Source organism: Podarcis vaucheri (assembly GCF_965113315.1).
Source record: "Podarcis vaucheri genome assembly, chromosome: 9".
Taxonomy (NCBI): domain Eukaryota; kingdom Metazoa; phylum Chordata; class Lepidosauria; order Squamata; family Lacertidae; genus Podarcis; species Podarcis vaucheri.
Window position 1 is genome coordinate 76323083 of NC_138767.1, and position 15956 is coordinate 76339038.

At 48.2% G+C, this 15956-nt stretch overlaps 1 protein-coding gene across 2 annotated transcripts in view; it reads left to right on the top strand.

The window, feature by feature from the left end:
• The first annotated feature begins 4043 nt into the window (after positions 1–4043).
• ARID3B (AT-rich interaction domain 3B) overlaps positions 4044–15956 on the top strand; it is a 58338-nt gene continuing 46425 nt past the window's right edge. Inside the window, exons 1-2 of one of the 2 annotated variants that reach the window (XM_082237404.1) lie at positions 4044–4171; positions 10346–11001. In XM_082237404.1, the coding sequence (XP_082093530.1) occupies positions 10426–11001 (576 nt within the window). In that variant the 5' untranslated portion in view covers positions 4044–4171; positions 10346–10425. Of the gene's footprint in view, positions 4172–4297; positions 4320–10345; positions 11002–15956 lie in introns of those variants that run through there. The other variant, XM_082237405.1, reaches the window with a different exon arrangement.

Consider the following 15956-nt stretch of genomic DNA (forward strand, 5'->3'; position numbering starts at 1 on the left):
TACTCCAGGCACTCTGATTGATTGTGTACCACCTTTGCCTTTTCTTTTTCTGATTCATGTGGAGTTCAGTACTTTATTACTATCCATTTTCTCTGTCAAACAAAACAAGGCAATAAAGTCATGCTAAATGAAGTAAAAATTGGTGTGCTTCTTGTAGTAAACGACTCTCTTGATAAACACAACTTTTTGGAGCTAACATATAACATGAAGCCCATGTTATATGTTGCAGCGAGCCAGATTGGGGGTACAGGGACCCACACTTGTGGTTTCTGCTTAACTTGGCCCCATTTCCTGCTGCCACAGCGTCCAGAGTGAGTAAGTAAGTAAGTAAATTATTATTTATACCCCGCTCTCCCTGGTCAAGACCGGGCTCCGGGTGGCTATCAAATATCAAATACATTAAAACACAATCAAACCATTGATTAAAATACAGCTTAAAAATTAGAATCAGGATAAAATTAAATGACTGCCCATGAATTACAACCATGGGGTCGGAGACCTCAAGTATTCATCAGGGCCAGCTATCCATGTTGGTCCCACATGAGCCGATAAAAGAGCCAAAGAAGTAACTTACAGAGTCCCATAGGGTGAAACTGGGCCCAGACCGAAGGTCAGGCAGAACAGCTCTGTCTTGCAGGCCCAGCGGAAGGATGTCAAGTCCCACAGGGCCCTAGTCTCCTGTGATAGTGTTCCACCAGGCTGGGGCCAAAGCCAAAAATGCCTTGGCCTTGGTTGAGGCCAGTTTAACCTCCTTGAGGCCCGGGACCTCCAAGATATTATTATTTGTGGATTGTAAGGTCCTCTGTGGGGCATACCAGTAGTGACAGTCCCATAACTCGAGGGTCCTAGGCCACATAGGGCTTTAAAGGTTAAAACCAGCACCTTAAACCTGACCCTGCACTCTACTGGGAGCCAGTGCAGCTGGTATAGCACTGGATGAATGTGGTCCCGCGGCAAGGACCCCATAAGGAGCCTCGCAGCAGCATTCTGCACCCGCTGGAATTTCTGGGTCAGCTTCAAGGGCAGCCCCACGTAGAGCGAGTTACAATAATCAAGCCTGGGGGTAATTGTCGCATGGATCACTGTGACTAGATGAGGGCGAGAAAGGTAAGCGACCCACAGCTTAGCATGGCGAAGGTGGAAAAATGCCGCCTTTGCTGTAGCTGCAACCTGCGCCTCCATAGAGAGGGAGGCGTCAAAGGTTACACCCAAACTCCTGACAGAAGGCGCTGGCACTAATTGAGCCCCTGCAAGAGATGGGAGTTGGCCCCCCAATCCCATGTCCCGACCCAGCCAGAGGACCTCTGTCTTCAAAGGATTTAACTTCAACCGGCTCCCACGCAGCCATCCAGCCACAGCTTCCAAGCATCTGGTCAGTGTGTCCGGGGCCAAGTCAGGATGGCCATCCATCAACAGATAGAGTTGGGTGTCATCAACATATTGATGACAACCCAGCCAAAAATTCCAGACAAGCTGGGGAAGGGTGTGCCTAAACATGTTAAAAAGCATCAGGGAGAGGATTGTGCCCTGCGGCACTCCACACACCAAGGGTGCTGCGACAACTCCTCCCCTAGCGCCACCCTCTGTCCCCGACCTGAAAGAAAGGAACGCATCCATTGTGAGGCTTTGTCCTGAATCCTAAAGTTGGTAGTCAAGAGCTGAGTGGTAGTTTGGCTCAGCGTCGCCTCTGGACACGGGCCTTATGGTTGGTCTTGCTCCTAACAGACCACGAGCTGTAGCCAAGGCTCACTTGTTTTCACTGACGCAGGGCTTACTCTGAGGAAGTTCCCAGGGTTACAACGGCTGCAAATGCAATCTCCCCAATGCAGTTTGCTCCCTAAAGGGATCACGCCTCACATTCCCCAGCTTTAATCTGAGACATGATTGCTCTAAAAATTCGAGAATGTGATAAAAATGAATGCTGTGAATTTAGCAAAGGGGAGGCCTAACTTATGAATATGACCTCTGGCTCCCATCATCCCTGATTACTGGGCAAGGTGGCAGCAGCTGGAGGAAGTACCAACCTTTAGGGGGGTAACCCAGAATATAAAGCTCCAAGTGAGTCAATAGTCGGCATCATTGAGCAGTTTATTTATTAAAGATTGCATTTATTCATCTCAAATGTCATAATCCATGCAATTCAAAACCACCTTGCGATATCTGTTTATTAGCTGGATTTAATCTGCCTTTTAACAAGTGCCCCCAAAGTACTTGAACAGACAAATTCTTATAAACCGCCATACATTCTTTGCCTTACTAGAACACCGTTTTCTAAAAAAGGATGAAGTCTGCTGTGAAAACTGGTGAAATGGATGAAAATAAATACCTGGGAGAATAGGTGCAAGGAGAGAGCCCCAGAATTTGGGTTCCACAACAGAAAGGCCCTGTCTCTAATAGCCACGGGGCACATTTTATTTATTTCATTTAAGAAGCAGAGACATCACCTTGCCAACAAAGGTCCATATAGTTAAAGCTATGGTTTTCCCAGTAGTGATGTATGGAAGTGAGAGCTGGACCATGAAGAAGGCAGATCGCCAAAGAATTGATGGTTTTTGAATTATGATGCTGGAGGAGACTCTTGAGAGTCCCATGGACTGCAAGAAGATCAATCCTCTCCATTCTGAAGGAAATCAGCCCTGAGTGCTCACTGGAAGGACAGATCCTGAAGCTGAGGTTCCAATACTTTGGGCACCTCATGAGAAGAGAAGACTCCCTGGAAAAGACCCTGATGTTGGGAAAGATGGAGGGCACAAGGAGAAGGGGACGACAGAGGACGAGATGGTTGGACAGTGTTCTCGAAGCTACTAATACGAGTTTGACCAAACTGTGGGTGGCAGTGGAAGACAGGAGTGCCTGGCGTGCTCTGGTCCATGGGGTCACGAAGAGTTGGACACGACTATATGACTAAACAACAACAACAGTATTGTGATTCCTGCATCTCAGGGTATTGGAATACTAGATGATCTGCGGGAGTCCTACAGTCAGAGACCTTCAGGGTCAATATTCCAACCCCCTGCAATGCAGGAATCAGCTGGACAACATGCTGGCTGCAAACACCGAACCGCCTGATCCTAGCTGCCCTCCGTGCCGGGCCTTTTAGCATCGCATATCTTTCTCTCCCTCTTGGGGATCGAACCCGCAGCCTTCCAAGTGAGAGTTTCAGGCGCTCTGCCTCCAGGCCATGGCCGCCCACGAAAGGGGGCGCCATAATCTGAGCGAAGAGCTACTGGCGCGCGTGCGCACTACCTCTGAGGAGCGGCTATCAACGCTGCTGCGCCACGAGCCGTTCATATTTCCCGGAACGGACTCATCCTGACGCCCATTGGCTGTTGATTATGGAGTCCCGCCCGTCCACTCCTTGGCCCCGCCCCTCTCCCTCGGCCTGCTTCTTATCGGTTGCTATGGTGATTTTGCAAAAAGAGGCGCCTGCCCCGCACTCTCAGTCTCTATGGTTGAGTCCTCGGTGGGGATCTTTCCCTCTTTTTCTTTTTAGTGTCACCTACATTTTCCTTTCCCCTCACTTTTTCCTGTGGAAACAGAAAATAATTACACAAAAAAACCCTCAGGCGGAGTTAATAAATAGCGAACATTTTACACATTTTAGTCCAAACTTCCGGTCGGAAGCGTCCCGTCTATGGCCGCAGACGGTGTCACTCTAGCTGCCGTCTCTATGGCGGGAGAGGCATGGAGATGGCAAGGGCCGGAGTGTATCGGAGAGCGAGCCATAGAGAAACGGAACAGAGCGTCGTCTCCGGAGTCGAGTGACGCGCCTCTCGAGCCGTTCCGTTTGCAGGGACGGGGGGAGCTTCTCCCTGGAATAGGCTCCACTTAGCCTAACGGGCCTCCCATCCTCCCTTTCCCCCCTAGTATCTTGTTATTCATTTAATAATTTAAATAATCGTCGCTCCCCCCCAACCCGGAAGTGGTTGCTCGCCTCCCGAATCCCCGTTGGTGACGCTACTTCCGGTGCTCTGTCAAACAGGTCCCCCGCATCGCCTGTGTCCTCCGCTTCCGGTCCGGCCGAGGGAGGGAGGGACCACGGGACGGGGCGGGGGTGTTTGGGGGCGCGGCTGAGGCGGCGGCTGCTGCTGCTGCGCGCGAGACCCCGCCGGAGCGGGCGGTTGCCTGCCTGCCTCCTGGGCTGCCTGGCTGTTGTGGTCGCCGCGCTGAGGTAAAGAGGCGGCCTGTCGGCGGGGGTGGGAGTGAGGGGAGTCGCGGGGCTGCGGGAGTTGGCGCGGCGGGCGGCGGCCGCTCGTGAGGCGCGGAGTTGGGAGCGTCTTGGCGCTGCCTCCGCCCGGCGAGAAGGGGCTTCCTCGCGAGTAAGCCGGCGGCCCTTCCTCCCTCAGGTTCGGGCTGCAGAGCAGCTGCTGGTGGCTCCGGGCGCGCGTCGACCTGGCGGTCTCGGCGGGGCTTCTCTCAGGACCGTGGCGGGGCCCTTGGGCGCCCCCGGGGAACGGGGCTCGCCCGCAGCCTCAGGCCGCGCGCTCTGGCCGACCCTGACTGAGAGGAATCCCATGCTGCTGCGCGGTCTTACTCTCGAGGAAGGGCCGTGGGGCACCTTTGGGCTGCTCCACCTCCCACTGACTTGAACAGTCGTTCCTATCGGGAGCCGCTTTTGAGGAGGGATAAGAAAGTTCTCTATAGTCTGTGTGAAAAACAGCTAAGTTAAAAGAGATCCTGCACACGATTCTAGTAAGCCCCTATTTATTACAGTGGGACTTATTTTCTCTGAGAGGGTTTGTTTGTGTCTGTTTGTGTGGAAAGCATAGAATTTCGTAGTGAACTTCAGAGGGTGTAAGTAATGCCTTTTCTGGGAAGGGAAGTATACAAACTTTCACCATTGCCACAGTTTGAAGTTGAAGAATTCTGGATGCTTAGTTGTGTTTTCTGCTTCAGTTGAAATGCTCCATGTCCTGAATCTGTTGCCACCAATTCAATTCCACTTGGGATCTAGTGTCAAGGGGGTGAGAGAACTGTTTTTAGTTGTGGCCGTAATTTTATAGACCTATAACATTATAAAGCTTCTGTGATTAGAAGCTAATTTAGGTGCAGCACAGAGAAGTCTATGGAGAAGTGACTGTTGAATGCTCTGGTTGTGCCAATACAAACCATTAATTCATCAGATATGGGTAAAGCTGACTATAGGAGAGAAGGTATGGAAAAGGTTAAGAATAACAGGGCTTTTTCTACCAGAACACCTAAAATCAGAGCAGCCCAGTTATGTGTACATCCAATCCCATTGTAGCTCAATTTCCAGCAAGCAGCAGTGACTCTTACCCCCCCCCCCCCACATATTTTTTCAGGTGTGGTTTTACCCAGTTCTCTCCTCCCCCCCCCAAAAAAAAATAGGGGCTGGTACTCACCAAGAAGTTGTTGCAGTAAGTGTCAGTTTTTAACAAGAAAAGGTGCCTGTACTCACCATGAAGTTGTTGCAGCAAGTGCAACACTTTTTAACAAAAGAGAGAGATAGTGGGTGGGGTGTGCGCACACGCACACCTTTGAGTACCCCCTGACAAAAGCTCTGGTTTTACCAAGTTCTTTAGTACTGTTTTGGCTGTGAGCTGCTGTTTTTGAACATACACATTTGTAGATAATGTATACTGTTAGTGAATTTTCTTATTTTTATTCATTATTAGTAGTCAACTTGATTACGTGTTACATGAAGAAGGGGATGTGAGTGATGGAAACAAGTACACACATATATGATAAAGGACTCCTGACTATTAGGTCCAGTGTGGCCGACTCTGGGGTTGCGGTGCTCATCTCGCTTTATTGGCCGAGGGAGCCGGCGTACAGTTTCCGGGTCATGTGGCCAGCATGACTAAGCCGCTTCTGGCGAACCAGAGCAGCGCACGGAAACACCGTTTACCTTCCCGCTGGAGCGGTACCTATTTATCTACTTGCACTTTGATGTGCTTTCGAACTGCTAGGTTGGCAGGAGCAGGGACCAAGCAACTGGAGCTCACCCCATCACGGGGATTTGAACTGCCAACATTCTGATCGGCAAGTCCTAGGCTCTGTGGTATAACCCACAGCACCACCCGCATCCCCACATATATGATACTAGAGTATTAATTGGAATGGGCAGTGATGTTGGGTGTTTTTTTCTCAGAACGTTGTGCAGAGGGGTTTTTTAAGTATATTGGGGAATGTATCTTGATCTTTAGGGTCTTGCATGGTATACCCTGAGGAAGTGGTGGTACGGTGTAAGCAGGCTTTTCTTTTTCCTTTAAGGCTGCAATCTGAAGTACCCAGTGGCCTAGCGTGGGTTGTCAGCACCCGGGGCAAGGCAAGTAATTTGCGCCCCCTAACCCGTGGATTTGTGCCCCCTAACCCTAACCCCCAGATGTTGCACACGGTGCGGCCGGCCCCCCTCACCCCCCACGCTACGCCACTGGAAGTACCTATATCAGGATGCCGGACTTGGTGGGGCTTACTCTGCACATAAGCATGGTTAAAGTCAGTGCACAGATACTGTTCAAACATTGAAATGCAGATGCAACTGGATGTCCACAAATGGACACCACAAATCCAACCTGTATTTGCTGGGGACAGGGATATTTCAATGAAACAAAGGGTATGGCAAGCACATGCAATCTGAAATTGATTGTGCACATTGAAAATTGGGGGAAGCACTCTCAGGACTGAACTGCTATGATAGGGATTTGATGGTTGCCTGAATACTTAAGGTGTGGCTGCCCTTGCTCAGGTCCAGCACTGGAGGCTGGTAGGGCTTTGCATTCATGTCTAATTGTAGCCTTCGGCAAGGATGCATCCGTCTTGCTGGAACCTGCCAAGTAGAGTTGTTCTGGACCTGGGTGAGACCTGCAGGAACCAGAGAGAGAGCACAGCAAATGTTCCCACACCTGAAGTGTTTACTGGACCCAGCAAGAGAATGCCAGGTCATGAATTATAGTATTGGACCTGTAGCACATGTTCCCTGTCTGTTCTTTTGTGGATCTTCACCTGTGGCACTGTAGACAACTTACAGTAATGTCCTTAAATCATGTTCCAAGAAAAGTAGAGATTTTATAGATGTCACAGCTCTTTTATCCAAAATCCATAGTTGTCCTTGCAGTTTATAAACAGTATGTAAACAGTATGTCAAGTACTAGTTCAGGCATTACAAGATTGCTTGTGGCATTCTAATCTAACTGAAAGCATGGGGTTGGGATTGATGGGATGATTGCACTATGAGCTCTTGAGCATTTCTCCCTGACTTATAGCTAAGGGATTAGTTTGATTTTGATTTACTGTAGCTCAGCAGAACATTTGAGACGCACACTGGAAATTCTTGGTCTTCTTTTGGTTGTTTGGTGTTCTCCAAAATGAGATATGGGCTTGTTCTACTTGTTCTTGAAACTGCATACTTAGTCTTAGCAAAATAACCTCTTTCATTTAGAGAGAAGTTACTTTGCTAAATGTCAGAATACAATCTTAAGAGGCAAAGAAAAAGAAGCAAGTTTATTTTAAAGTTTCAGTAGATGGACGGGGGGCGGGGGGAGGAAAGGGTCAACACTTTGTTCAGTTGCTATTTGCATTTTGCCTTCTTGTATATTGAAATTCTGTTTCCTGGCTATCCCTCTTGCCTTGTAAAAATGATGTGTACAAATTTCACAATGGGAGATGATTTTTTCATAAAGTGCCATCTTTGCATATGGCACTTTTGGCAGGTTGTTCCTCTTATACTTTCTAATCTAATGTAAAATTTGATATGGGGAAGAAAATTGAAGTATTGCAGAAAATGGGAGCATAATTCATTTAGTTCAACTATGTGTATCAGGCACAGCTACAGTAGGGGACAAGGAAAGGGGCTTCATGTCTACCTTATGTTTACCCTTGTAGAGAAGGGATCTCACCAGGACCACTATTACATTTAAAACCTGCAATTACTAGCTTAGTTCTTCGTTATCAGGAGGTAACTTTCTTTGAGAAGAGTTGATCACATAACTACCAATTGCAAGTTTTCTTGGTGTATCTTGTGAACCATTTGATATTCGCAGGTTGCTATTGTGCTGTGTTTTCCTGCATCCAAAACTGTGAGGCATGTCTTACTATTATTGGGGCAGTTGCTAAGGGAGGGTGGAACTCTTTCTTGGCACCCTGTTGTTGCTGCCCTGTTGATTGATAGTGCTGAGGCTTTTCTCTCGCCTCTTCTCCCCCCCCCATCCCTTTTCACACACATTTTGCTTCCCAAGTTGTATGAATGAGGGGCCTGTTGCTGCAACAGTTTTGCAACTGGAGACAGAGTCCAAATGAGTATATAATTGTGTGAATACAAAAGTAGTGAAATCCTTAGCATGTACAGTTGTTGTTGTTGTTTAGTCGTTTAGTCATGTCCGACTCTTCGTGACCCCATGGAACAGAGCACGCCAGGCACTCCTGTCTTCCACTGCCTCCCACAGTTTGGTCAAACTCATGCTGGTAGCTTCGAGAACACTGTCCCACCATCTCGTCCTCTGCCGTCCCCTTCTCCTTGTGCCCTCCATCTTTCCCAGCATCAGGGTCTTTTCCAGGGAGTCTTCTCTTCTCATGAGGTGGCCAAAGTATTGGAGCCTCAGCTTCACGATCCGTCCTTCCAGTGAGCACTCAGGGCTGATTTCCTTCAGAATGGATAGGTTTGATCTTCTTGCAGTCCATGGGACTCTCAAGAGTCTCCTCCAGCACCATAACTCAAAAGCATCAATTCTTTGGCGATCGGCCTTCTTTATGGTCCAGCTCTCACTTCCATAGCATGTACAGTAGTCACGTAAACAATAAGTAAAGGTAAAGGGACCCCTGACCATTAGGTCCAGTCGTGACCAACTCTGGGCTCATCTCGCTTTATTGGCCAAGGGAGCCGGCGTACAGCTTCCGGGTCATGTGGCCAGCATGATGAAGCCGCTTCTGGCGAACCAGAGCAGCGCACGGAAACGCCGTTTACCTTCCCACCGGAGGGGTACCTATTTATCTACTTGCACTTTGACATGCTTTCGAACTGCTAGGTTGGCAGGAGCAGGGACCGAGCAACGGGAGCTCACCCCGTCGCGGGGATTCGAACCGCCGACCTTCTGACTGGCAAGTCCTAGGCTCTGTGGTTTAACCCACAGCGCCACCCGCGTCCCACGTAAACAATAAGCTGCTGAAAAAAAATGAAACTGGCCCTATTCAGAGTGTGCAGATTGGGCACACAAACTCTTGTGTCTGATGCCTTATCACCTTAAGGATGTTTCCACATCTTTGATCTAATCAAAACTGATGCAATGGTAGTTCCTTGTTTAAAAAGATAATAAGAGCTCTTCTGGATCAGGCCAGTGGCTCATGTAGTCCAGCATCCTGCTCTCACAGTCGCCAACCAGAAGTCTATAGGAAGTCTGTAAGCAGGACCTGAGCTCAACAGCACTCTCCCCTCTGTTGGCTTCTAGCAAATGGAATTCAGAAGTATCTATGACATTTTATCCCATCCTCCCACCTAGGAGCTCATGGTGACGCGTGTTCTTCCCACCTTCCCATTTAATCCTAAACTGGTGAGATTGGTTAGGTTGCAAAATAGTGACTGGTCCAGTGTCACCAAGGGAACTCTGTGGCTCAGTGTGGGATTGTACCCAAGCAAGCCTCCTCACTTCTGGGCCCATACTCCAAACTCTGCACCAGGCTGGCTTTGGCTAGCCTGATCTGATGCACTGACAAAACTGGAGGCTGGAGAAAAGGAACAGAGAGTTAAAACAGCCCCTGTTAGCCCCTCGTTGAGTCTAAAAGGCTCCTGCCTGGGTTTTGACTGCCAATGCATACAAACAAAGCTCCAGATTTTCTTATGTTCCTTAAATACTATTGACTGATCAGATCAGTCCATAGTAAAATAGCAGGCAAAGGAAAAAGTTTATTTTGTATGCAAGTAAGCTTCTGAATAAAGAGTCATCTGGGGCACTTGATTCAGGATAGGACTCTTGAGTACTTAAATAGGTCTCAGTGCTGCTTTTTACTGCTTGGATTGGATTTTGTTTGCTTTTAATTGTGCAAAATGTAAGTATTTTGGGCTCATTGTGGAGAGATGACAAGATGTATGGATTTAATAAAAATAGGCTAAAATCTAACACTCAAATATCTCGTAAATTTGACAAGATGGGAGGATGTTCCTTTTGCACAGATCATGAAGCTGCTTCAGAGGCTACAACTTCATTAGGGAGAGGAGCTGTAAATGAAAAGGTGCCAAATATGCAGTGAAATCTGGGACTGAATGGCATGGTTTCTCATTCAGGGGGCGGGGGAATATGAGCTTTGCATTTTTTCTTCTTGTCCTGGTGGGAGGACTCCTGGTGGGAGGACAGCGGCAAGTAGCTTACACAGGTCAATATTTGTTTTTCAGATTCCACTGCTCTCCAAAGGCTTTGGCTGGAGTCTTCTCCAGCAGAACTCTCACCTTATCGCAGCCATGTTAACAGCAGGATGAAACTGGAGGCTGTGGTGGAGCAGCTGCAAAAGCAGAAGCAGCAGCAACAGCAAGCAGCCCCTCTGCAGATGGATTCCAGGGAGAGGCAACAGAGGCAGATGAGGGAAACCCAGCTGCATTATGCCCAGCAGCTGACGGTGCAGCAAGCTGCTCTTGGTGCCACATCTGGAAAGGCTCCAGGTGGCCCCCTCCTTGGTCCTTCCGCCCGAGTCCCACCTGTGCTTGGGGCTGCCCAGACGTTTGATCAGAGCAGTATGAACTCGGAGGAGGAGGAGGAGGAAGAAGAAGAGGAGGAAGAGGAGGGAGGAGAAGAAGATTTGGAAGATGGTGACCTTGAGGATGATGCGCCAAGAACTGGGAAAGAGTCATGTTCCGCTTTGAAGTATTTTCATGCTTCCAAAGTTGCCCCCCACAACCAAAGAGTGGCTTCTTCCTCTAATCCTCTGCCTATTCTAGGGGGGCAGCGGGGACAGCAGGGAAAGGATGAGCAGGGTAATGAGTCTGCCAACCCTCCATATTGTGGTTCATCATCTGGAAGGCAGGCCTGGAGGCTGGATGAGCAGCTCAAGCAGGTCAGTAATAGGGGCTGTTACCCCTGCCACCCGGGTTGACTGTTGGTGGTCCTGGAAGCAGGCACTTCCCTTGAGGGATTCCATTGGCGCAGCCTTTGCCAACCTGGTGGCCTGCAGCTGTTTCGGACTGCAATTTCCATCAGCTGGTCAGGGCTGATGGGAGTGGTAGTCTAAAAGCATCTGCAGGTAGTAGGTTGGCAGAAAGCTGTGTTAGAGCTTGCCAAATGACTGTCTTGGGCAGATCAAGTACCAATCAATTAAATCTTTATTACGGTCATAGACCAGCATAAGGGCAGATCAAGTAGTTTACCTGCCTATAAAATAATAGGAAAGTCTGCAGCACTGTGGTGAAGGCTATTGCAGTCCAATCCCTTGAGAAATGTCAGTTCTGAAAAGGGGGAAAGGTAAATCATAGAATTGTAGAGTTGGAAGGGGCCCCTGACGGTTCATCTAGTCCAGCCCCCTGCAATGCAGGAATCTCAGCTAAAGCATCCGGGACACATGGCCCTCCATCCTATGTTTAAAAACCTCCACCTTTCATGGGAGTCTGTCAAACTGCTCTTGCTGTCAGAAAGTTCTTTCTGACGTTTAGTTGGAATCTCCTTTCTTGAATCCATTGGTTTAGGTCCTTGCCTCCAGAGCAGGAGAAAACAAGCCTGCCCCATCTGCCATGTGACAGCCCCCTAGCCATTTGAAGATGGCCACCAAATCTCCTCTCAGTCTCCTCCCTCCCAGGCCAAGCACATCCAACTCCCTCAACCATTCCCCACAAGACCCTTTCTCATCCTGGTCACCCTCCTCTGCATACATTGCAGCTTCTCAATATCCTTCTTAAATTGTGCACCAAAACTGGATACAGTATTCCAGATGTGGTCTGGCCAAGGCAGAATAGAGTGGTACTATAACTTCCCATTAACCTAGACATTATACTTCGATTGATGAAGCCTAGAATATCATTAGCATTTTTTGCTGCTGCACCACATTGTTGACTCGTGTTAAGCTTATGGTCTACTAAGACCCTTAGATCCTTTTCACATCTACTACTAGCAGGTGTCCCCCGACTTATATTTGTGCAGCTGGTACCTGTGGGCTATCAAGTAGCCCCTTTGTACCTTTTTTTCAAAAACAGAAGGGAAGCCTTTTGCTTTTTGCAGCTCCTGCCTGGCCCTGTGGGCCCAGGAAGGGAAGGTGAAGTGAATGGCAGGAATGTGGCAAACCCTCTGAGCACACCTTGGGAAGTCTCCCCTGCTCCCTTAACAGTTTCTGTTTGCAGCTAATGCTGGCAGCTTTGGTAGTGTTGGCTGGAGAGTAATGGGCACTCTATACTGCTATGTGTGACTCTTTTGTGGTCAAAGAGCTTTTCGGGTGTTGCAATTCAAATCATGCAGTGTGATGCAACTGGCAGAAGTTCAGCCAGCCTGCTGAGTCAATTGTAAATTGGTCTCTAGGTGTTCATGTACCATCTTGCATGGGGGTTGACTGACCTTTAGTTGCACATCCTCTTTGCTTGTTGCTGAGGAGTGATTACTCTAAATGGTTCTAGAGAATTAGCACGTTGGTATTTTACAGCAAGTACAAAAGACGCGGGTGGCGCTGTGGGTTAAACCACAGAGCCTAGGACTTGCCGATCAGAAGGTCGGCGGTTCGAATCCCCGCAGCAGGGTGAGCTCCCGTTTCTCAGTCCCTGCTCCTGCCAACCTAGCAGTTCGAAAGCACATTAAAGTGCAAGTAGATAAATAGGTACTGCTCCAGCGGGAAGGTAAACGGTGTTTCCGTGCACTGCTCCGGTTCTCCAGAAGTGGCTTAGTCATGCTGTACGTTGGCTCCCTCGGCCAATAAAGCGAGATGAGTGCCACAACCCCAGAGTCGGTCACGACTGGACCTAATGGTCAGGGATCCCTTTACCTTTATCTTACAAAAGAAAAAAGGAAAAAATCCTGTGGTACCTTAAGGTTGAGCAGTTTTGCAGTAGCATCAGTGTTTGTGAAGTATAGTCTATTTCTTGCTCCTGATGAAATGTCATCCTCAGGTGAGAGAGAGAGATGACAGAAGTCTCTCTCTCTCTCTCTCTCTCTCTCTGTGTGTGTGTGTGTGTGTGTGTGTACACACACACAGAGAGAGGGAGAGAGAGACTTCTGTCATATGGGAAGAAAACACAATAAAGGTCATAGCATGCAATAGGTTCAGCTTCTGCCATTTCTGCGCATGGATGAAATGTATACAGATTAGTCCCATGACCATTCACAACAGCAGTAACTGGTGTTGCAGGTAGCACATCTGCAAAAGGAGCAGGGGGAGTGTCAGTCAGGTGGTGGCAAGCCGTCTGGCAAATGATCATTGGCCCTCCACAGATAAACTGCACAGCTCAGTTGAGCTTTTGATGTATAGAAATCCTACTGGACAATTACCCTCTGCCATATCACAACCTGCTCGATATAAGCCGGCCCTGACAGAGGTGTGCAATCTGTGTCATTGTAAATAGTGTGATGTGAATTCTGTCACTATTCTGTCATGCTATGTGAAGATGCTGTGCTGGCTGTTTAATGTGAGCAGTCCCTAAATAATTCCAGAAATTCCTGGCCTTTAATGTTATAAATAGCCAATGGTGAAGGGAGTGCTGGGTTCCAGCGGTTTGCATTCCTGTTTGTTTACTTAGAACAATAGAATTGTAGAGTTGGAAGAGACCCCGAGGGTAATCTAGTACAACCCCCTGCAATGCAGGAATCTCAATACGGGGTTCCCCATCCAATTTGAAACCATACTGGACCCTGCTTAGCTTTGTAAATGGGCTAGCAGTTTTATTGCTGCACCACTAGGTGTTTGTGTGTTTGTTTGTTTGTTTGTTTGTTTGTTTGTTTGTTTGTTTGTTTGCTTTATTTTGGGATTTTTATTCTGGCATTTTACTTTACAGAGTTTTCCTATCTAGTTATAAACAATACATACCTTTAAAATAAAAACATTCTAAACAATAAAATAGCAGATATCAGGCAAACTGAAAACTAGGGAGAGTGTCACATTAGTAACAAACAAAAATGAAAAGGTCTTCAGCCTACATTGGATGGTCCAGAGAGGGGGCTAAGCAAATTTAACAGAATCGTTGAATTGTAGAGTTGGATGGGGTCCTCAGGGGTCATCTAGTCCAACTCTCTGCAATGTGGGAATTACAGCTAAAGAGTCCTTGACAGGACCAGCCAACCTCTGTTTGAAAACCTCCAAGAAATGAGAGCCCATCACCTTCTGAGGGAGTCCGTTCTACTGTTGAGCAGCTCCTACAGCCAGCAAGTTCTTCCTAATCTTTAGTCGGCATCTCCTTTCTTGTCATTTGAATAGTTTGGTTCTCTCATCTGGAGCAGGAGAAAACAAGCTTGCTTCATCTTCCATGGGACAACCCTCTAACTAGTTGAACATGCCACCTTGGTCTCCTCTTCTCCAGGTGAAGCATGTAGCCTCATGAGACGTGGTTTCTAGCCACATCTGGAAACCACATCTGGGCACTGCACTCAAGTAGGCCTTTCCCTGTGTGCCCACCAGCTGTGCTTCTGATGGAGGCAGGATACACAGAAGGATTTCTCTCACTGACTTCTGTGGACAGCTGGTGTGTATGGGGAAAGCTGGTTCTCTTCCGTTTCCTAAGCCCACCTTGCTTAAGACTTTAATGGTCATACTGAGCAGTTTCAGCTGTGCTTGGAAATAGACCCACAGGTCGAGCAACATGCTTCAAGGCCTGGGTTTGGTCAGCACTTTTCACAGCTATAACCGAAGTTCCTGGATGCCCTCCAAAATCAGCCCGCGTGGAGTTTGTTACCAGTCATCCAGTCTTGATGAGGCATGTGTCTCAAGGAGGACAGTGTTACAAGCCAGGACTGGTCAGCCTACGGTACTCCATCTGCTGTTGGGACTCCCTCTCCCAGTAATCCCAGCCATCATGGCTGCTCATCAGGGAAATGGGGGTTATCTGCCCATATCTGAAGGAGCCATAGGCTACCCACCCTGTTTCAGGCTCTGGTGGGCAGTCGCTCCAGGGCATTCATGGCCACATGATATAGTGATGGCTACTAGCTTAGTTGGCTTTGAAAGAAGGCTAGGTAAATTCGCAGGAAACATCTGTCTTTGACTGTTGGTCATAGATCGTCATATGTAAACTCCAGGTTGATTTAGAAGTTGATCAGGAGGCAAAGATGAGAGCTTTTGCCATCCTACCCTGCTTATTGGCTTCCATAAGGCATCTGGTGGACCAGCTCCCCTCACCCCATATCCTTGGCAGAGCCTAATGAGATTGTGGTCCCACAACATCAAATGCTTACCCTTGTGCAGGTGGAAGAAATGGAATCATTTGATCTCTCTTGGTAATGTTCTTCTGTCAGATAGTTAGCAAGTTCTCCTTAAATGGTGTTTTACATTGACCAATACATATGTTTGATCTAAAAATGGCTCTCTGCTGCATTAACTTCACTTGAAATTGACACTCTGAACCAAAATGTGTTTTTGGCATGATGCCACTTTCCCCGCTCTTCAACCTCATTTTAAAACTCGAGCTCCATCCCACTGTAGGCAAGTCCTGTTTTCAGTTGCTAAATACTACTGGAAGGCAGGCAGGTGGTGATGCCTGGCTGCTTGGAGTTCCATTCAGCCTCCCACAGTCAAGTAAATAATTGTAGAGCACCCTTGCAGACAAAAGAGCTGGCTCAGCTTATGACACAGGGGCGGTGAGAATCTTGTCAGCACAAAATGAGGAGGGAAGGGTTGGCCGCTTGTCAAGGGACTGGCAAATCCCCAAAGGAAAGCAGAGGGAGCCATTTCGGCTTGTTATTTCCCCTAAGCTTCCCGGATCCATCTGGGCTCAGTCGGCTACAGTAGGAAGGTTATTATGGCCGGCTGCAATTGAGCAGAGGAGAAATGAAAACTTTGCAGGGGAAGGGTGTTCCTTGCAGAGGTGTGGGCCCCTCTCCAGTTGT